This window comes from Rhinolophus ferrumequinum, chromosome 9, assembly GCF_004115265.2.
Source record: "Rhinolophus ferrumequinum isolate MPI-CBG mRhiFer1 chromosome 9, mRhiFer1_v1.p, whole genome shotgun sequence".
In the NCBI taxonomy this organism is placed as follows: domain Eukaryota; kingdom Metazoa; phylum Chordata; class Mammalia; order Chiroptera; family Rhinolophidae; genus Rhinolophus; species Rhinolophus ferrumequinum.
Genome location: NC_046292.1, coordinates 91039876 through 91061410, shown reverse-complemented (window position 1 = coordinate 91061410; position 21535 = coordinate 91039876). Strand labels below are relative to the sequence as shown.

The 21535-nt window shown below is 40.3% G+C and overlaps 2 protein-coding genes across 2 annotated transcripts in view; one reads left to right on the top strand and one right to left on the bottom strand.

Moving 5' to 3' along the window:
- The window catches only part of MYLK4 (myosin light chain kinase family member 4), a 124242-nt gene extending 122317 nt beyond the window's left edge, over positions 1-1925 (bottom strand). Inside the window, exon 1 of the mRNA XM_033113951.1 lies at positions 1847-1925. Within this exon, the coding sequence (XP_032969842.1) occupies positions 1847-1902 (56 nt within the window). The 5' untranslated portion in view covers positions 1903-1925. The remainder of the gene's footprint in view (positions 1-1846) is intronic.
- WRNIP1 (WRN helicase interacting protein 1) overlaps positions 1-21535 on the top strand; it is a 28270-nt gene that overhangs the window by 2845 nt on the left and 3890 nt on the right. Inside the window, exons 2-4 of the mRNA XM_033113949.1 lie at positions 471-662; positions 1909-2162; positions 19224-19453. Of these exons, the coding sequence (XP_032969840.1) occupies positions 471-662; positions 1909-2162; positions 19224-19453 (676 nt within the window). The remainder of the gene's footprint in view (positions 1-470; positions 663-1908; positions 2163-19223; positions 19454-21535) is intronic.

Sequence of the window (21535 nt, the reverse complement as noted above, 5' to 3'; positions counted from 1 at the left end):
CTCACTCTCCTTTTCTAAGTTGCACTGATGAGCTTCCAGTTATGGAATGATGATAGAGTCTGTGGTTCTGCCATTCAGCTCTACACTCAGTCCTTCAGCAGTAATGCTTTCTTGGCTGGAAGAGACCACAGCTGTCACCGAGTCTCTGCTAAATCAAAACAGCTGTTCTTGACTGAGATTCCAAAGATGTTAGAGTCCCCAAAAAGGAATCGAACAGGGTTAGGTACAAAGGAGAAAAGGTCAGGATTAACCTAAGGTTTAGCTACTTTCCTGTTTTATTTATAATTTCTTTTAATTTTTGAAAATGTAAAATGTACTGTGGTATTTCAGATTCTATCTGTGCTGCTAAAAGTTCTTCAGAGTTTAAGTTGCTTGGTAAATTTTGCTTATGCTGCTTGTGTTAATACCCATGGGTGCTTTTCTGTCTGTGTCTGATCAGCTTTCCAAACTCTGTGTGTCATCTTTTCTAGACCACCTTGGCTCACATCATAGCCAACAACAGCAAGAAACATAGTATAAGATTTGTGACATTGTCTGCAACAAATGCCAAGACAAATGATGTACGAGATGTCATAAAACAAGCTCAAAATGAAAAGAGCTTTTTCAAAAGGAAAACCATACTTTTTATTGATGAGATTCATCGATTCAATAAATCTCAACAGGTATATTAACTTTCTTCTACCTTTTGGCCATTGTGAACATTAATTAAATAGAATGTAAAGTATGTGAGATCACTTTGAAGAGTACACAGGACTATATAAATGCTAGGGACTGTTGTTATCATTAACTGTCTACAAGGAAGTATAGACTACCAGCTCATCTCCTTTGAGCCTATGTCCCCACTTTTTCTTAGTGTTTTTTATGACAAGAAAATGCTTTCTCTATCTGATAAATGAAATTATTAGTATATCTCTGAGCTACACATACCAGAAAAGCAGCTTTGGATCAAAGTTTACAATTTTTAGAAATTTTTAAATAGTTGGGAGTCATAGTGAACAGTCTAACTTAATTTTAAATTTCTCCCCTATAAAGTGTTACTTTTTATTTTCAAGATTAAAGAGTCTGTTTTCTAACTTTAGGCTCTCATGAAGGTAAATGTTCCAAGATCTAATCATTACTACTTATTTAAATGGCTTTCTGAAATAAAATGACAGTTTATTTTTGTAAACAAAGCCACTTTTGTATTCTTCCTAAATAAACATAAAGCTTTTTCTGGTATACTTTTTCTGTTGATATATTTGTTACATATATTATCTTATATACATAGATATTATATATATATATATAATATAATATATTTTTAGTCAGAGATAGAAGTATTTTACAAAACCCTACTAAGCTATTTTCCCCTGATTTGAATCTCTAACTAAATAGACCATTAGAGTTCTGACTGGATGTTAGCACTGTAGGTTTCATATTAGACCATTGACCCCTCTTAGCATTTCTTCCCCTTAAGACAGCATCCTCTGGTTACATACTCACTGGTACATATTTACCAAGTTTGTTAGGAAGAATAACAATATGATTATTTGCAGTGGAAGAGGATTTTGCAAATATTAATGTTGTGTTTTATTAGACTTCTATAAATAAATAGCTGCTATATTTAAACTATGTCAGTTTGGCTTCAAGATAGAAGATACTTTTCTAAGTAAAGAAACCATTTCTGTTGAAACTAAAGCAGAATTCTACTTTAAGCTATTAGTCTACCAGCAAGAGAGGTAGGTACACTTAGACATTGGAATTCCAGAAAATGTGTTTTAGGCTTAAAAAGCATTCATTGTGCTCTCCCGATGTTGCATCTATATAAATAAAATTAGTTAAAGGAAGGAATGGATAGCCAACTTACGTAGGATTCTGCAAGTTGTTATTGACTGGAATCAATTTCTTCTGTTTTCCTCCCATGATTAGGACACGTTCCTTCCTCACGTGGAATGTGGGACAATCACTCTGATTGGGGCAACCACAGAAAACCCTTCTTTCCAAGTCAATGCCGCTCTTCTGAGCCGTTGTAGGGTTATTGTTCTTGAGAAGCTTCCAGTAGAGGCAATGGTGACTATTTTAATGCGAGCAGTCAACTCACTGGGCATCCACGTCCTAGATTCCGTCCTGGATTCCAGCCGTCCCACTGACCCTCTGAGCCACAGCAGCAACAGCAGTTCTGAGTAAGTTGACTGTGCAGTGTCCTGGGGACACACATCTCCCAGAGAATCCCCTGGCGGGGGGCCAGAAAGGGCTGGACAGCAGTAAGAGAGTATGGAGGCAGAGAAGAAATGTTGATCTAGTAATGAAAACAAAAGAGGAGGGAAGTGCTGAGTGATACCAACAAGTGTATTTCTGCAAACATTTCCTTTCTTTTAGGATGTATTTTATAGCGTATAATGGCTGCATCTGTCATTCTTCAAGCTTTAACATTGCCCATTATTTTAGTTTTTGGGTGTTTGCTTTTGTGCTTAGGGATTTGCTTCATTAAATAGCACACTTTTTTTAAAGTCTTGGAAGACTGTGGGAAGCCTTATTGATATTTTCTTTTATGGAATAGATTTAATTTACATTGCTTTTGAGGTTTATGCACAGATTCCAATTTTCTTGTTTCCTACAGTTTACTCTTCTTTTAAAAATATTAAGTAAAAATTAATGTAAATGTTACCATAAAATCCCTTAAAGCTTTTTAGAATGATTTTTGCATACTCAAAAAGTCAAACTCAATTCCATGAAACTAAAGGAATTTTAACTGAAAATGACACATTAGGGGGTGTCTCTTTCCTTTGCTAATGTATTTCTGTATCATGAGTGCTGCGTGAGTTCCCTAATTCACAGGGTGTATACTGTGGATAATCAATTAGATTACTCAGGTCAGAGTTTTTTCTTTATTTATATTAGACTATTCATGTCATTGATTCATGTGTCACCTTAAATAATGCAGCGACACATAATCTGGTCTGATGAGAGGCTAATGCCTCTTCACACGTGACCCTCACAGTTGCTAGTGCCTGCCCTGAGGCCAAGTTCTCTGAGGATTAAAGTACAGGCATAGTTTTAGGCTCAGGGTTTAGGTTTCAACAGCTTTTCCCTATGTGTCTGGCCTTCCCCATTTGCTCATGTCTCTGATGTAGGAGAAATTATGTTACGCCTCATGAAAGACCTGAAACATGGCCAGAGATCCCCAGGTGGAATAAAGTCACGTCATTTTAGGGTGTAGTTGTGATGGGATAGCTATCAGTATTGTGGCTGAGAAGGTTTATGGAACTTGCTGGTATCAATCAGGTGTACTCATACTTGGGAGCCCTTTGGGTGCGGGGCACTTGTTATTTTCCCTCTCCCCAATCACTGCCATGCCATAATTTAAGTGAAATAAGAAGGACAGTTGACCATGGAGGTCATCTTAAAAAGGATTTCTGCATTTTAACAGGATTCCCACCTCACCTGCACGCACATGAAAATCTGAGAGGATCAAGTGAGAGAATTAAGTTTTTTGTTAGTGCTGAAACTGAGAGCCTGATACAAAAGTGAGAGCCAGATTCTTAAAATTGCATTTTAGTCCAAGAAAACCTCCCATATCCAGTAGGTCGTTTACTTTTTCTACTCTCACTAATTTAGATTCGATCCTAATTATGACTTCTTTTCATTCTCTTGTTTACTTTTTTATATCTCCCACTTTCCTGGGAGCGCTGGGAGGAAAGGAACTTGTCCTTCTTGTTCATCTGCCTAGCACCCAGCATAGTGCCTAGCATGTAATACATGCGTAGTAAATGGTTTGTGAATGAATAAATCCTAGCTTTCAATATGAGAGAAATCGTCGTTATTTATTTATTTATTTATTTATTTATTTATTTATTTATTTATTTTGGGTACAGTCCAATATAAGGGATGATTGCCCAGGAATCAAGAAACTTTTTATTTAATACTTTTGCTCAAGTGAACTATAGCAGCAAGCACAGTGAAATTAAAGATTATTAAGCTTAATTACTTGGTCTGCTTATTAGCAGTTCTGACAAGGAGTTAAGTTGGGAGATGCACTAAGCCATAGAAAGAGTTCTTAAATTACTGGTGATTTCCTAACAGAAGTACCTGGCCAACCCAATTGCCATGGATAATTAATAGTGGATTGTATTGTCTTTCAGCTTTAGGTAAACCTTTACTTTCAAATCCCTATTGACTGGTATCAACTATATATACATTCTTGTGGACGTAAATTAGATTTGGTTGCACCAATCTAGTGGGAAGGAAAGACTTTTAACCCCAAATAGTTGTACCCTCTCTCTGGAAAGCTGGAATGTGCATTTGTATTTGGTGCTCTAGATAACAACTAGAACATTTACAGAGAAATCTCAGACTTTTCAAGGCTGTACATGAGCAGAGCTATGCAAGTACTGAATCTGGAGACTAATCAAGCTGATGCTTACACCGTTCTTGACTTGACTTGAGGAACAGTGAATTCTTATGCATTATATATAACATGTACATTATACATTCTCACTAGTGTGAGATAAAGGTGTTGTCTACTGTTTTCCTCCTGTTTGTTTATTCAGTATAAATTGAAGGCCCTGCATACGCTAGGCACTGGCTGCGTGTTGAAAAGCCCATTCCTGTGCCTTTAGGGAGCTTAGAGTTTCATAAACGAATGGTGAGTAAATTGGCTTCCAGTGACATGCTGTGATTGAATTTTGTCCATGGGTATAAGAAAGAGGCATTGAGAAGATGTGAAATCAAATATCTCACCTTCTAGATGGGATGCAGTATTGAATTTTGAAGGATGAGCAGAATTTAAATGAATGGAAAGCTCATTTTGGCAAGGGAATATAGCATGTGAAAGTCAAGGTGGTATAGCACCATCCATCTGTGGTTGGATGGAAGAGTGGGCATGAGGAAGGTGATGGTCAGTGAGGCGAGAGAGGGACGCCGGGCCAGATTATAAAAGACCTGTGTTCTGAGGTGAGAAAAGTCATGTGGAGAGCTGTGAGAAACCATAGATCTTGGGCAAGAGAATGACATGCTCAGATCTACGTTTTAGTGCAGCCTCAGAGAGGGTAGACTGGAGTGAGTTGAGTTGTTTCCCTCCCCACTGCCTCTCCCCTCAGGGCCCTGCGCACCTAGGATACCAGTTAGGAGCTTGTCGCGCGTCCTGCACGACAAAAGTTGTGGGGAGCGAGGAGGGTGGCACAGGGTTAAGAAATACAGTAGCCAAGAATAGAGTGCAAGCGGGGCCCAGGGACACCAGCCTCAAAGGACTGAGCCCCGAATCGGGCCAACGCATAGCTTTTATTAGGTAGGAGAGGATAAAGCTTGTCAATCTCAAGATCTGTGAATCCCATGCATCATAATAGGAAACTGATTTAAGCCAATCACCCTTGCCTGCAGGCAGCTGAACCTTAAGTCTCAGTATAAGTATTTCCCCAAGGGACAAAACCTTTATGCATATGAATAGATGGAGAGCACATCATTGAGTCACTTCCCCTGCAGGTTGTGGGAAGGAATGCAGCCACAGAGGCAGAGGCTCTCCTTAGCCCGGGGAAGGTGGGGGGCTGTGCCCACCTCTGTCGACCCCGCGAGTTCCCCAGATGGTCCCCACATGGCTGTGTCTGGCTTGGGCTTGGGTTGTCCGTCCCTCTCCCCCACCCCCATGGGGAATCTTACCCGCCATTGACTAACCAGCCATCCTTTGGGGCCAAACAGGGAGACATAAGGTGCAAGCACAAAGGTGAAGCGAAGTCCCTGAAAGAATCCGTCTCACAGACTCTCCTTTCTTAGGGGCAGGTACAAGGAGACAGACAGGTAGGCTGCTGTGTGGCAACAGGAGCTAAATACAAAAGACAAGTGCAGATGACTTGAACACAGGCCAGAGCTACACTGAGAAATAGCAAAGTGGGATCTGGAGGCCTAGGTGTGAGGAGAGGTAAGGAGTGTCTAAGATGACTCTGATCTGGTGACAGAGAGTTGTACTTTTGAGCAAGAAAGACAGGAGGAGGAGCAGGGTGGGTGTGCCGTTCAGTCTGTGGGGCCTCTGGGTGGGTCACACGGAGAGGTCCCAGATCTGTAAGTCAGGAGAGCAGTGGAAGGGTTTGAGACAGATTGGGACCACCAGTATAGCAGAGATAGTATAGTCCATACATGTGAATAACTCCCATAGGCGAGCTGGAGAAAGCCGGGAGCTAAGGGTAGTATTAAGTGGAGGACTTGTCAGCATTTATTGGATGGCAGAGGAAGAGGAGCCTAAAGAAACAAATCCAGAAGGTGGGAAGAAACCTGGAGGGTGCCCACAGAGAAGTGCTCCAGCGAGGAGGGAGTGCTAGATGTGACTGCATCCATTAGGGTTAGGTTTGGCTGCATACAACAGGAAAAAGTCAAGTAGTGTGCCATAAACAAGGTGGAACGTTTTTTTCTCATGTAAGAGTCTGAAGGTCCACGGGCATTAAAAATGCAGTTTCTGGCTAGCTTCACAGTATTGCCAGGGCTCTCGTCTTTCTGCTTCACCACCTTCGGTACAGGGGTTTTGCCTCACGCCCTAAGTTACTACTAAAGATCTAGCTATTATATTTGAATTCTAGGCAATAGGAAAGAAGAAGGGCCAAAGAAGAGCGTATCTGTCCACCCCCCTGCACTATAGCTTTAGTGTGACATCCACAAAATAGTACTCTAGACTCCTATACTCAGTTGTGATTTGGTTGGAAGAGAAAGAGAGAGGTAAATGGTAATTTATGTTGAATTATCTATCCCATAGTTCCTTTGGTTTGTATGAATAATCAACAGTTTTTGTGTATTTTGCTCTGTAAACATTTTGGTTACGTGGTATAGTGAAGCATGTTATCTGTGCATTGCGTTAATTTTGGAGGCCAGAAAATCCATGGTTTATGGTCTGATGAGCTTGTGCTGCTGAATATGAGAAAGTAAACTAGTATTTAATCACCCTGCAGTACTTGCTGCCTTAAAGGATTGTAGATTCCAGATCAGATGACACGTGTATTCAGAAACACCCCCCTAAAGAGTCAGTTGTTTGTGGACCAGGTAATAGTCATTAGTTTGTGGACATGAAGAGAGTGAAATGAGAAGTCGTACTTGCACTGTTACTGTCCAACGAGGCAGAGTTCCAAGAGTTGGATGAAAGAGTTGGAGTGGCTTCTGTCCTGAAGTAGAAATGCTGCAGCTTGACTGGGAGACTAGGGCTTTTCTCTGATCATCTTGAGAGGGGGGCCCAGACAAGGTGGCCCCAAAATGAGATGGCCCGAAACAAGATGGCTATAGGTTTGTTTCTCAGTTGTTTTGTTTTTAATGAAAGTTGGAACTATTCTGCTTGACCTTTAAAAATAATCTTTTCTAGTATTGAAAAAAAAGAAAGGTAGTGGAACACCAGAATAAAAGGTACTGGTCAGAGTGAGTTGTGGATTTAAAGTGCATTTTACTAAGTTTTCTTAAAAATGTTTTGACATAAAAAAGTTACATTAACATACATTATTAAATGATGATGTAAAAGCCTGGCAACTGGAAACAAATGTTAGGGAACTTGTATTCGCTTCCTGTGGCTGCTGTGATAAATTACCACAAACTGTGTGGCTTAAAACCACAGAAATTTATTTTCTCACAGTTCTGCAGGCTCGAAGTCTGATGCTGTTGTCAGGGTCACACTCCCTGCAAAGGCTCCTTTAGGAGAGAGCCCTTCCTTTCGGGTTCTGGTGGCTCCTGGCGTTCCTTGGCTTGGGGCAGGATCACTCTGGTCTCTGCCTCCATCTTCACATGGCCTCTCCTCTGTGTCCCTCCGTCCTCTTTTACTGTCTCCTAGAAGGACACTGGTCATTGGATTTAGGGCCCACACTAAATGTAGGGTGCTCTCATCTGGGGATCCTTAATGTGGTCACATACGCAGGTGCAGGGCTTAGGACGCACACACATCTCGGGGCGGTGATTCATCCCACGATCCCCTACTAGGTAAATGGTGTAGTGTAAATAGAAAAGATGTGTGTCTGCCTGGGATTAAACAGAAATGGGCACCTTCTCTGAAGTGTATAGTCTCTTTTTGGAGTAAGTTTTGTTTTCTTTTCACTCGGGTTGTCATGGAAGCAGCTGTTTGCAGTTCTAGAGAGCATACTACTGAACAGTCTGATTCAAATCATTCTCATTCCTAGTGATAAAATTCAGTGCTCACAATGTCCAGGCACTGCGCTAAGCCTTTACATGTCTCAGTTACTCCTTCAAGAAGTGGTTCTTGTCTCCCTTTTAGATGAGGAAACTGAGGCACAAAAGGTTAAGTAACGTGCCAGGGTCACCCAGCTTGAACAGAATGGAACCAGTTTCTGAAGGCATGTTTTTGACTATGAAGGTACCCCTGTTGTTAGTCTAGGTGCAAAATTAAGAGTTACTTTGCTTATATTTAGTATCAAGTTAAAATGCTTCTGGTGAGTATTACCATTCTCACCTTTCTTTGTTTCTTTGTGTAAGGGCCGCACTGTAATAATTTGTAAAGTATTACAGAAGAGTCCCAGGTTATAATTCAGCAATAGTGCTTTTTATTTTATTTTATTTTTTTAAAGTTTATTGGGGTGACAATCGTTAGTAAAGTTACATAGATTTCAGATGAACAATTCTGTATTACATCATCTATAAATCCCATTGTGTGTTCACTACCCAGAGTCAGTTCTCCTTCCATCACCATATATTTGATCCCCCTTACCCTCATCTCCCACCCCTCTTCCCCCTTTACCCTCTGGTAACCACTAAACTACTGTCTATGAGTTTTTGTTTCTTCATTTGTTTGTCTTGTTCTTTTGTTGTTTTTGTTTCATATGCCACATATCAGTGAAATCATATGGTTCTCAACTTTTTCTGATTTATTTCGCTTAGCATTATAATCTCAAGATCCATCCATGTTGTCACAAATGGTCCTATTTCATCTTTTGTTACCGTCGAATAGTACTCCATTGTATATATATATACCACAACTTCTTTATCCATTCATCTATCAAAGGACATTTTGGTTGTTTCCATATCTTGGCCACCGTAAATAAAGCTGCAGTGAACACTGGAGCACATATGTCTTTATGGATAAATGTTTTGAGATTTTTTGGGTAGATACCCAGGAGAGGGATTGCTGGGTCATATGGTAATTTTATTCCTAATTGTTTGAGGAACCTCCACACTGCCTTCCATAGCAGCTGCACCAGTTGCATTCCCACCAACAGTGTCTGAGGGTTCCTTTTTCTCCACAGGCTCTCCGACACTTGTTACTATTTGTCTTGTTGATGATAGCCATTCTGAGTGGTATGAGGAAGTATCTCATTGTGGTTTTTATTTGCATTTCTCTGATGATTAGTGATCTTGAATATTTTTCTTCATATGTCTATTGACCATTTGTATGCCTTCTTTGGAGAAACCTCTCTTCGGGTCCTCTGCTCATTTTTTAATTGGATTGTTTGTTTTTTTGTTGTTGAGTTACATGATTTCCTCATATATTTTGGATATTAGCTCTTCATCGGAGGCATAGTTTGCAGAAATCTTCTCCCATTCGGTTGGTTGCCTCTTTATTTTGTTGACGGTTTCTTTTGCTGTGCAGAAGCTTTTCAGTTTGATATAGTCCCATTCATTTATTTTAGCTTTTACTTCCCTTGCCTTTGGAGTCAAATTCATAAAATGCTCTTTGAACCAAAAGTCCGTAAGTTCAGTACCTATGTTTTCTTCTATGCAGTTTATTGTTTCAGATCTTATGTTTAGGTCTTTGATCCATTTTGAATTAATTTTGGTACATGGTGACAGATAGCAGTCCAGTTTCATTCTTCTGCACATGGCTTTCCAATTCTCCCAGCACCATTTATTGAAGAGGCTGTCTTTTCTCCATTGTATGTTTTTGGCTTCTTTGTCAAAAATCATCTGTCCATATTTATGTGGTTTTATTTCTGGGTTCTCAATTCTATTCCACTGGTTTATCTATGTGTCTGTTTTTCTGCCAGTACCATGCTGTTTTGATTATTGTAGCCCTGTAGTACAAGCTAAAGTCAGGGAGTGTGATACCTCCAGTATTGTTCTTTTTTCTTAGGATTGCTTTGGCTATTCGGGGTCTTTTGTGGTTCCATACAAATCTGATGATTTTTTGTTCTATTTCTTTTTAAAAAGCCATTGGGATTTTGATGGGGATTGCATTAAATGTGTATATTGCTTTGGGTAATATGGCCATTTTAACTATGTTGATTCTTTAAATCCATGAACATGGAATGTCTTTCCACTTCTTTGTGTCTTCTTCAGTTTCTTTAAAAAATGTATTACAGTTTTCAGTATATAGGTCTCTCACATCCTTGGTTAAGTTTATTCCTATGCATTTTATTATTTTTGTTGCAATTACAACAGGAATTGTTTTTTTTTTTATTTCTTTTTCTGAGATTTCATTGTTAGTATATAGGAATGCAATGGACTTTTGTACGTTGATTATTTTAGCCGGCAACTTGACTATATTTATTTATTGTTTCTAATAACTTTTTGGTGGAGCCTTTAGGGTTTTCTATATATAGCATCATGTCATCTGCAAAAAGTGACAATTTAACTTCTTCATTCCCAATTTGGATACCTTTTATTTCTTTCTCTTGCCTGATTGCTCTGGCGAGGACTTCCAATACTATGTTGAAAAGCAGACGTGATGGGGCAGCCCTGTCTTGTTCCTGAATATAGAGCAAAGGGCTTCAGTTTTTCACCATTAATTATGAGATTAGCTGAGGGCTTGTCATATATGGCCTTTATTATGTTAAGGTATTTTCCTTCTATACCTATTTTATTAAGTGTTTTAATCATAAATAAATGTTGTGTCTTGTCAAATGCTTTTTCTGCGTCCATTGATATAATCATATGATTTTAGTCCTTTATTTTGTTTATGTGATGTATCACATTTATGGATTTGCATATGTTGAACCATCCTTGTGCCCCAGGGATGAACCCCACTTGGTCGTGATGAATAATCTTTTTAATGCATTGTTGTATTCAATTTGCTAGAATTTTGTTGAGGATTTTTGCATCTGTATTCATCAGAGATATCGGTCTGTAATTTTCTTTTGTTGTGTTATCCTTATCAGGATTTGGTATCAGGGTAATGTTGGCCTCATAAAATGAGTTAGGGAGTATTGTCTCTTCAGTTTTTTTGAAGAGTTTGAGTAGGACAGTTATTAGATACCCTTTGAAGGTTTGGTAGAATTCACTAGTGAAGTCATCTGGTCCTGGACTTTTGCTTTGGGAAGGTTTCAGATGACTGATTCAATTTCCTTACTGGTGATCGGTCTGTTCAGATTTTCCAGTTCCTCGTGATTCAGCCTAGGAAGGCTATATGTTTCTAAGAACTTGTCCATTTGTTCTAGGTTATTGAATTTGGTGGCATATAGTTCTTCTTGGATGATCATTTATATTTCTGTGACATCCATGAAAACCTCCCCTGTTTCATTTCTGAAATCGTTTATTTGTGTCTTTTCTCTTTTTATCGTAGTGAATCTAGCCAAGGGTTTGTCAATTTTCTTAATCTTTTCAAAGAACCAACTGTTCGTTGCATTAATTTTGTCCATTTTTGTTCTTTATTTCATTTAGTTCTGGTCTGATTTTTATTATTTCCTTCTTTTTGCTGACTTTGGGTTTGATTTGTTCTTTTTCTAGTTCTTTAAGGTGTAACGTGAGGTTATTTATCTGGGATTTTTCTTTTTCTTGAGATAGGCCTGTAATGATATAAATTTCCCTTTTAAAATGCTGTCGTTGCATCCCAAAAATTTTGGTAGGATGTATTTTCATTGTTATTTGTTTCTATGTATCTTTTGATCTCTCCTCTTATTTCTTTTACCCAGTCATTCGTTAAAAGTATGTTGTTTAATCTCCACGTATTGTGGTTTTTCTGGCTTTTCGCAGTTGATATCCAATTTCAGAGCCTTGTGATCAGAGAATATATGCTTGATATGATTTCAATCTTCTTAAATTTAAAAAAAAATCTTAAAAAAATATATTGGGGAATGAGAATAGTGTGTATTTCCAGGACTTTATTGGGGAACAGTGTGTTTTTCCTAGGAACCATCAGTTCCAAGTCAAGTTGTTCTCCTTCAGTCTTAGTTGTGGAGGGCTTAGCTGAGGTCCAAGTTCAGTTGCCGTGTTCAACTTTAGTTGTGGGGGTCACAGCCCACCGTCCCATGCGGGGGTCAAACCGGCAACCTTGTTGTTAAAAGCATGCACTCTAACCAACTGAGCCATCCGTCTGCCCTCAATCTTCTTAAATTTGCTGAGGCTAGTTTTATGTTTCAATATATAGTCTATCTTTGAGAACATTCCATGTACACTGGAAAAGAATGTATATGTTCTAGGATGAAGTGTTCTATAAATGTCAATTATGTCCATTTCATCTATTGTGTCATTTAGGGCTGCTATTTCTTTATTTTCTGTTTGGATGATCTATTCATAGCTGTCAATGATATATTTAGGTCCCCTAGTGTAATTGTGTTTTGGTCAATTTCTCCCTTTAGTTCTGTTAGCAGTTGCTTAGTATATTTTAGTGCTCCATGATTGGCGGCATAAATATTGATGAGTGTTATGTCTTCTTGTTGTATAGTCCCCTTTATCATTATGAAATGTCCATTGTTGTCTCTTGTTAACCTTTTTTATCCTGAAGTCTATTTCCTCTCATATCAGTATAGCTACACTTGATTTTCTCTGGATACCAATTGCTTGGAGTGTCAATTTCCACCCTTTCACTTTGAGTCTATATTTGTCCTTATAGCTGAGATGTGTCTCTTGAAGGCAGCATATGATTGGGTTTAGTTTTTTGATCCAGTCTGCTACTCTGTGCCTTTTTATTGGTGAGTTCAGTCCATGTACATTTAGGGTGATTATTGATATATGAGGATTTCCTATCATTCTATTTTTGGTTTTCTGGTAGGATGGTGTCTCCATTGTTTCTTTGCCGTTTTGTGTCTGTCTGTTATTTCAGTGTGGTGGTATTCTATGATTTTTCCTTCTCTTTTTTCTTTTATTATGTTACATATTTCAGTTCTGGATTTTTTTTGAGTGGTTACCATTAATTTTATGTAAAAGAAAGTTTCATATTTAGAGTAATCCATTTTCTTCAGCATGCTTACTTTCTCCATTCCTTTATACCGGTTCAGAACTTTACTCTCCCCGCTTTTATGTTTTTGTTGTCACAAATTATCCCTATTTATGCTGGTCTAATAGACAGCCTCCTTCAGTATTTCTTGTAGTGCAGGTCGTGTATTAGAAAATTCCCTCAGTTTCGGTATGTCTTGAAAGGTCTTTATTCCTCCTTCATATCTAAAGGATATCTTTGCTGGAAATACTATTCTTGGCTCATAATTTCTTTCTTTCAATAGTTTGAATATATGAGTCCAGTCCCTCCTGGCTTGTAGATTTTCTGCTGAAAAATCTGATGATAATCTAATGGGCTTTCCTTTGTAGGTTACCATCTTCTTTTCCCTGGCTGCCTTGAGGATTCTTTCTTTGTTATTGATTTTAGACAGTTTCAATACAATGTGCCTTGGAAAAGGCCTGTTGGCGTTGAGGTAATTAGGTGTTGTTCTATTTGCTTCTTGGATTCGAGGATGCAGTTCTTTCCACAAGTTTGGGAAGTTCTCATTGACAATTTGTTTGAATATATTTTCTCTTCCCTTCTCCCTTTCTTCTCCTTCTGGTATGCCCATACTTATGTTGCTCTTTCTGATGGAGTCAGAAAGTTCTTGTAGAGTTCTTTCATTTCTTTTAACTCTCAAGTCTCTCTCTTCTTCGATCTGTGTCATTTCCAGATTTCTGTCTCGATGTCACTGATTCTTTATTTGGTCAGCCCTATTACCTAAACTGGCTGTTTCATTCTTCATTTCTTTTATTGAGGTCTTAATCTCCAAAAATTCTACTTGGTTCTTTTTTAAAATTTCAATCTCTTTGGTAAAATGTTTATTTTGTTCTTTGAGTGTGTTCCTGCGTTCCTGAAACTGCCTGTCTGTGTTTTCTTGCGTCTCACTGAGTTTTTTCAGAATTGCAGTCTGGAATTCTGTCATTTAAATCACATATTTCCATATCTTTAAGTTCATTTTTAGGAGACTTCATTTTCTTTCTGAGCTGCCTTGTTACATTGCTTATTTATCCCAATTAGTGAATAATTTTTTTCTCTTCCTAGGCACCTACAGGAGTGGCTTCTGCAACAGGTTGATAGGAAGAGGTCTTTGTTTTGTTTTCCAGTACTTCTTGGTAGAATGTTTTATTTTCTCTCCGACTGCAGCCTGTTTTTTCTCTCTCACACGGTAGTGCTCTGTTTTCTCTGCACTATTCCAGCTTCTCACACAATGGGGGGATTCCCTGGGAGACGGGCTTCTCCTCTGTTATTCGTTCGCTTGGGTCACAGGGCGCAGTGTCCGTGTGGGTATGCGGAGAGCTTCTGAAGTTCCAAAGCTCTTCCTGCACCAGATTCAGAGCCCGTGTGGTTCAGCAGTTCTGTTTACTCCTGCAGGGACCCGCCCAGATAGGTGGGGCTGGGGGCGGGGTGAGTTGTGAGAGGTGGCCCAGAGCAATGGCGGCGACCACCACCACAGCCGGTCCTGCTTCCACAGCTCCCTCCCCTGTGCCGGAACTAGTTGTGCTGCGAATCTGTGTCTGCGGTCCACAGATCTCAGAACAGCAAATATTCTGTTCTTTTCATCTGACACTGCTACTGTTCCGCTTCTAGCACTGGGCAGGTGGGGGCGGGGCGAGCTCTGGGAGGGTGGGGAGGAGGCGGCTAGTCTCAGTGCCTAAGGCTTCCGTTCTCTGCTCGGCAGTGAGGGCTTAAACCACCGTTTTCAGCCTTCTTCCCTCAGTCTTTGCTCCGAGGTCTCTGCCGTGAGCGTTGGGTTCAGCCGTGTTATATGCCGCCCCCTCAGCCCTGTGGGCCATAAGCGGAGCCCTAGCAGTCTGAGTTCTTCCCTCTCCCTGGGCTGCGGTAGTTCCGGGATGCAGGGAGCTTCGAGCTCCAGCCACTCAGCCTGTGTCTCCACAATTCCCACTTTCCTCCTCCTCCACTCGCCCAATGTGCCCTCCTTTAGATGATTTCAGTCTCTTAGTCTTGCCTGTCTGCTGTGCACAGAGTCCTTTGTGGAATTATAGCTGTTTAATTTGTTGTAAATTCCAGGGGACATGTCAAGAGGCTCACCTCACACTTCAATTTCTAAGACATCCAGTAGTGCCTTTTAACCAGCTCTGTGCATCACCCTTACCAGGGATGTGTTTTGACAATACATGTGCCCAGGGTCTGTCCCTGGAGATTTTGGAATTGGTAAATCAGTGGTAAGATATACATAGCTGTACTTTCGGAAAGTTCTCTGTAATTTGGTGCACATTCCTGGTTGAGGACCACTGGGTAGCAGTTGTTACCCTAACCATGGAATGCTCCTTTTCTTACTGAAAGAGAGTCAGAGAATTGTTTTGTAAGTTAGGAAGAGTCTAACTGAGCCATGTGTATTCTTCTGTTCTGCCATAAAATAACAGGTACATTGTCACTTGCCTCACTCCAACTTAAACATCCAGCCATCTCAATAGAATCCTCCAAATCCCGATGTCATCCCCCAGAAAAATAAATGTGCAGAAAAATTCACATCCTAGGAAGGAGAAAGGAAAAGAGGGAGCTATCTTTACATCATGTTTCCCACATTCCTTTTAAGACCAAAGCATTTCACTTCAGTTGGAGAAACTAGGCTATGTCTTTTATCTCTAGATCTTATTAACTAGGAATATGATCTCTTCCAACACATTCATTTCAACCACTTTTGCTATTATGGAACAGTTGGATTTTTTTTATCACATTATAACAATATAATTTACTATATTCTCTATAGAATGCTATGAAATTTCAGATGTTCTATCCCCAAAGTAAATTGTGCCACATTTAATCCTATTCTAATTTTGGAAAGTTACTTCCAAATTGAAAATATTGTATAAATTTATGCTTAAGTTTAAAAGTAATGTTAAATTCTCTGGACTGGAATCACTCCTTCAAGCTATTTTGTGCAGTAGTTACTGTTTGCTGAGTTCTGCAAATATCAATACAGATCTTCCTCATTTTATCCTTCCTTGAATGAGCTCTCTCATCTGCTCCCTCTCCTGAGATTTCAAGCTATTTTGACATATTTTATCACTCCTCAGAACCGAGGTAGAGTAACTGGGTTCAGGGAGTACTGAGTGGTGGGAGGAACCCTTTGGGCAGCTTATACCGTGTTCTTAACAGTGAGTTTCCACTCGGGAACTTCTGTGGGTGAGCATTGTGAGTGCTAGCAGCAGTCGCCTTTTATCACTTGAACAGAGTTGCTGATAGATTCATTTGAGTTTAAAAATACTTGTTTTGGACAGATCTGGAGTTGGAATGTGGGTCATACTGAAGGGGAGGAGGAAGAGGAGGAATGGAGCAGGGGGAGCTTTGGTGAAAGCTTTCAGGTCTGGTTTTACTGCTATAGCACCCCAGTTCCCTGTGACTTCAAACCTGATTAAAAGGAGAGCAACAGAATAACTTGGGCTTTGGTTAAGAGTTTAAAAATTGAAGGAAGGATCCTATTTTCCAACCACATAAAATACATGCCCATTTTAAAAGGTTTATTCACAGTGTGCTGTTTATAAATCTATGAAACAGTCTGCTAGTCCGTTTCTCTCACAGTAAAAAGGGCCTCCTCGCTGACTTTATATGAGGACTCATGGAAATGGGGCAGTATAGTAAGCAACAGAGCATGGAAGGCCGTCCGTCGTCTGTGTCTCAGAAGCACTCATGTCTGTGTATATGAAGGACAAATTCATAGAAAAGGGAAATACATGTATACCAAAATACTAATGTTAAGGGAATAACAGCAATAAGAGACTTTCGCCGCTTTGTGTCTATTTTTTAAATTTAATATAATCCACATTTTGTAATAAAGTAACATTTAGAGTTCTAAGTAGCTTATTTGTTTTTCAACAAATTATTTAATTGTTAAGGGCACAAACTATACATAATATGATCCTAATTTTGTTTTAAAAATTAGATGTTAGGTTGATGGTTGAAGGGGTGGATGGATCATAAAGGAAATTCAACAGAGGCCATAGTGGCTGTTGTTATCTCTTGGTGGTGAAGATAATGGATTTTTGAGGGGTGGGGGTATACTCTCTATATATTACAATTTAAAAGAAAATAAATGTTTCACTCTGAAATTGTGGGAAAATAGAAGTTAGTCCATTCATTATTGTGCAGATAGCAAATGCCTATTCTCTACCAGGCACTAGGAATACAAAGAAAGAATAAGACATAATTCCTATCCTGAGGCCTCAACATTTAGTGGGAATGGAGAGATGACAAGTGTGATAAACAAATGGCTTGACTCATGGTGATGGCTCAGTTAGTCAGGATTGATTAGGGCTCCTGCTCTATTCCTTTTTCTTCCTGCAAATGATGCTGCAGGCTCTTTGTTGCTAGGAAGCTTTCCAAGGAGATGGAAGGCATTGCTTTTATTAGTTGTGAGGCTGAAATGAGGTGTTCAGGCAACTTTGGTTCTTCTGCCACCCTGCCCCCCCCCCTCTCTCCCTCTCCCTCCCTCCCTCCCTCCCTCCCTCCCTCCCTCCCTCCCTCTCTCTCTCTCTCTCTCTCTCTCTCACACACACACACACACACACCTGGCTTGATTACTACACATTTTGTGTGTGGGGGTAGGGGGCACATGGGGTGATGCCACACCCCCACTAGTATTGGTCCCTCCTAACACATTTTCTTTTAATATGTGTTGATGGTCATTTTCTTCCAAAACATCTAAAATCTGCTAAACAATATCTGCTTGAGAAATGGTCCGTCAACTTTACAAAGTATTAGTGCTGTGGCCTTGGTGTGTGTTTTGAGTATCTGGTCAGGAAGGGAGAAGGATGGGCTTCCAGACTGTAACCTCGGCTCTGGGTCCTGGGAGGGAGCTTGTCAGGAGTCTGATGACAGAGTCATTCATTATCAAGCTATACGACAGACAAAACAGGTGTTTCATGTGTGGTATGAGAGCCGCAATTAATAATAGGAAGTGTTGGCTTTGCTATATTAGAGAATGACATGAGACAGACTTTAAGATGTTAGAAACAAATCTTTTAGTACATGAAATAGAAATTGGTGTTAGTCAAGCTATTCACCAAGCGAGGTAGTGTCTGTGGATGTATAGTAAGGAATTCTACATTGACCTTCACAGACAAGCTGGGCCCCCCTTCATGACCACCCCCACTCACCCCCATCCCCATGCCCTTGCCCAACCCATTTGGTGCCTGTGCATTGTTTTCCCAGTAGCTGATTTAGATGGTCCTAATTGACGTTTTCAGCTGCAGTTTGGCAATGAGAAGGGTGAGCTGTAACAGAAAAATTGTTTGCAAATGTGCTGCCAGCAGCTAGCCAGGAATTAATAAGACCCCTCTAAGTAAGTAAGTGTGTTAGATAGCTTGTCTAACTAGACTAGGAGTAGAAAATTTTGCACAGTTAGACTTGAAAATAAATCATCATTAGACCTTCTCTGTGAAGGTCCACATTTAGAAATGGGGTGGTCAATTTTCGTCCTGACGTTAAGAGACAACGAGTTATGAGTTAGGTGACATACCCAAGGTCTCACAGCTGAGTTCTGGGAGAATCTTGTGACAGAGGTCCGGGCTAGTGACCCTGCTACTCTGTGCAGATTTCATGTAATTAATACTCACTTGGAAGCACACCCCAGGCCAGAATCCCACAGACCTGCTCCTAGGTCCTGCTGTGCCCACAGTAACCAGGTTCCTGGTTTGTTGTTTGTGAAATGAGGGAATTGAACTGTGTGATCTGGAGCCTTTGGGAGCTAGCTTTCTGAAATGATGTTGTCCCTTCCCTGTGGGGGAGTGGTCTGAGCATACCTGTCTCATCAGGATGTGGACTGCATTTGAAGCCTGTTTTCTGTATGTTCTAATGAGGCACTCACTATTCTGTGAACCAGACAGATCGTTTGTCCGTGTGACTTTCTGAAACTCTCCATGTCTCCTTCATACATGCTTATGTGTGTGTGCTTATACAGTGATACACCCTCATGACTCGAAGGCAGGTCAGTTTTCAGTCTCGGTAGTGCTGAGCTCTGTTAACAACGTGAGTTAAGAATAAAGGACAGAGCCTTGAACTAAGTAAGTGAGTTTTTAGTGACCTTGCTAAGCCATACATATGAGTTCACTAAGAAATGCTACCGAATGAAAAGTGTGTAATACAAGTGTGACAGTAACTAACACTAGTTGTGTTGCAGGCCCTCCGTGTTCATAGAGGATAAAGCTATAGACACTCTGGCTTATCTCAGCGATGGGGATGCCCGAGCTGGATTGAACGGACTGCAGCTGGCGGTGCTGGCCAGGTTAAGCTCTAGGAAGATGTTTTGTAAGAAGAGTGGGCAAACGTATTCTCCCGGTAGAGTTCTGATCACTGAAAATGATGTGAAGGAAGGCCTCCAGAAATCTCACATTTTATATGACCGAGCAGGTAAATAACTCTGAACTGTAAAAAGAGTAAAACTTTCATGAAATAAGTTGTGTACATACACTCTCATTTCCAGACCTCTGACCTTCATCTGGGTCCAAAGCATGAACGTGATTCTCAGTTGGATCTCTATATTGGTAATAGAATTAAACCTTACCCTCAGAGTCTGATTTCAGAGTCCTAGCTTCCTGAACTTTCTTAGAGAGGCTCAGAGCAGAAGCTGTCCTGATCAGAACTGAGGAGTTTTCGGGTTTGAAATTGCAAGTTTCAAACGTATCTTAGAAGGTAGTTACATATTTTTCCATTACCTTCTGATGGCACTTTTTAGAATGCAAGCATTTTTAAAAACCCATACATTCAGTTGATCATTTATAATGGCAGTAAATAACAAGAGGATTCTTGTAATAAGTGACTTATTTTTTTTAGCTTAATGAGAATTAAAATCCTTGATTTCAAGAGTCTCAACTAAAAATTAAGTTTATTTGGATTGTAATGTTTTTATTTTGTAATATCTTTTTTAAAACTTTATTTTTGCTCTGTGCACTTACCTGTTTGCATAGAGGCACATTTACAGATATCAGTTTTGATACCAGCTCTTATTAAGTCTGTGACCTGGCAATATTAAATGTCATAAGCGCAGTACATTTGTATCTTTTTATAAAACATGTGGGTGACGAAGATAGCGTACTGTAGATTACCCTGGACTTCTGGGGCTTGAGTATTTGTGTGATTCTGATAGAGTCATGTTGCAGTAACGAATAGAATTTCCACACCTTTCAAAGCTATGCCAGTAAAGGAAGCTGGGATTAAATATTCCGGATATCACGTAGGCTGTCCCATGTCTTTAACAAATGCTTTTTGATGGCGAAGAATACTTCTTACTGGTTAGAGAAGGGGGTGGGGGAGCTTAAGAATGACTGGTTCCAGGCAATGCCTCCTGTTGAGTGAACAGAACGTGCTGTGTGACCTTGGGGAAGTGACTGAAGCTCTTTGGCTTTACTGCCCCTCAGCTGATGGGGGTGGGGGGTGCTAAAGAGCACTAAGGATGCATTAGAGGTATTAAATTAACAAACAGTCCTCTCCCCAGCCAGCGCCTCTCCTCAAATGACCCAGGAGCTCGGATGGCCCGCTCTGTGCTCCTGAATGTCATAGGAGTGCTTGGAAAATCTGAAACATAAAGCATTCTGGATACAGAGTTTTACTTTCCTTTTGGCCAAATGCAAGAACTGGAGATATGTACAAAGAATTAAAAGTCTTAAGAGATAAAAATATTCCCACATGCTGGACTCTCCCATTGTCTCTGGGAGTTCCAGCAGCAGTGGTCTTACCTTCTCCCTTGTAGCTGTCCTAAAGGAGACTCTTCATTTTGACTGGACCACTGGGACTGTTCTTCCACATTTCATCAGACTCAGTTAAAAAACAAAGCTACCATTTAATATAACACGAGCTTTCATTGAATCTCAGTAGTTTATGTACATTGTCGTCTTTTTTAATTCTCAAAATAACTTTGGGAGGTAACTTAATGTTATCCTCATTTTACAGATGAAAAAACTTGCCTAAATTCACAAAACACATGGTTAAATTTATCCCAGCTCCAGGTCTGATTGGTGCCCAGGACTGTGTCCTTCCTCCCTGTCAGTGTTGCCGTCATGCCAGCCCCTCCCCACTGACACACGACCACTTACACTCACACCCACTCTCACATGTATTCACTCACCTCTCTTACACCCATGTGAACACTCGTGCCTGCTCACACACACACTGTGGGTGCTAGACATGTCCAGCCCTAGGGTTCCTACTTCTCGGGGCTCACATTCCATCCAGGGAAGCTATGCACGAAGGGGTCACCTTCTCTGTAGCTCTTTGCTGCCCCAAGAAGAGCTAGAGTCAGTGGAAATCGCCTGGAGTCCGGCCTTGAGGACCCACGCAAGCCACAAGTTAACACCTTACCCTGCTGCCCTGTGACCTCCCTGCTCCACAGGTCGGATCATAGAGATCATTCTCTTATAGGCTTTGTTCCATCAGTAAGGGACCTAGGAACTAGCTCAGATAAGTCTGCATCAGTGAAGAAATTTCCAAATGAGA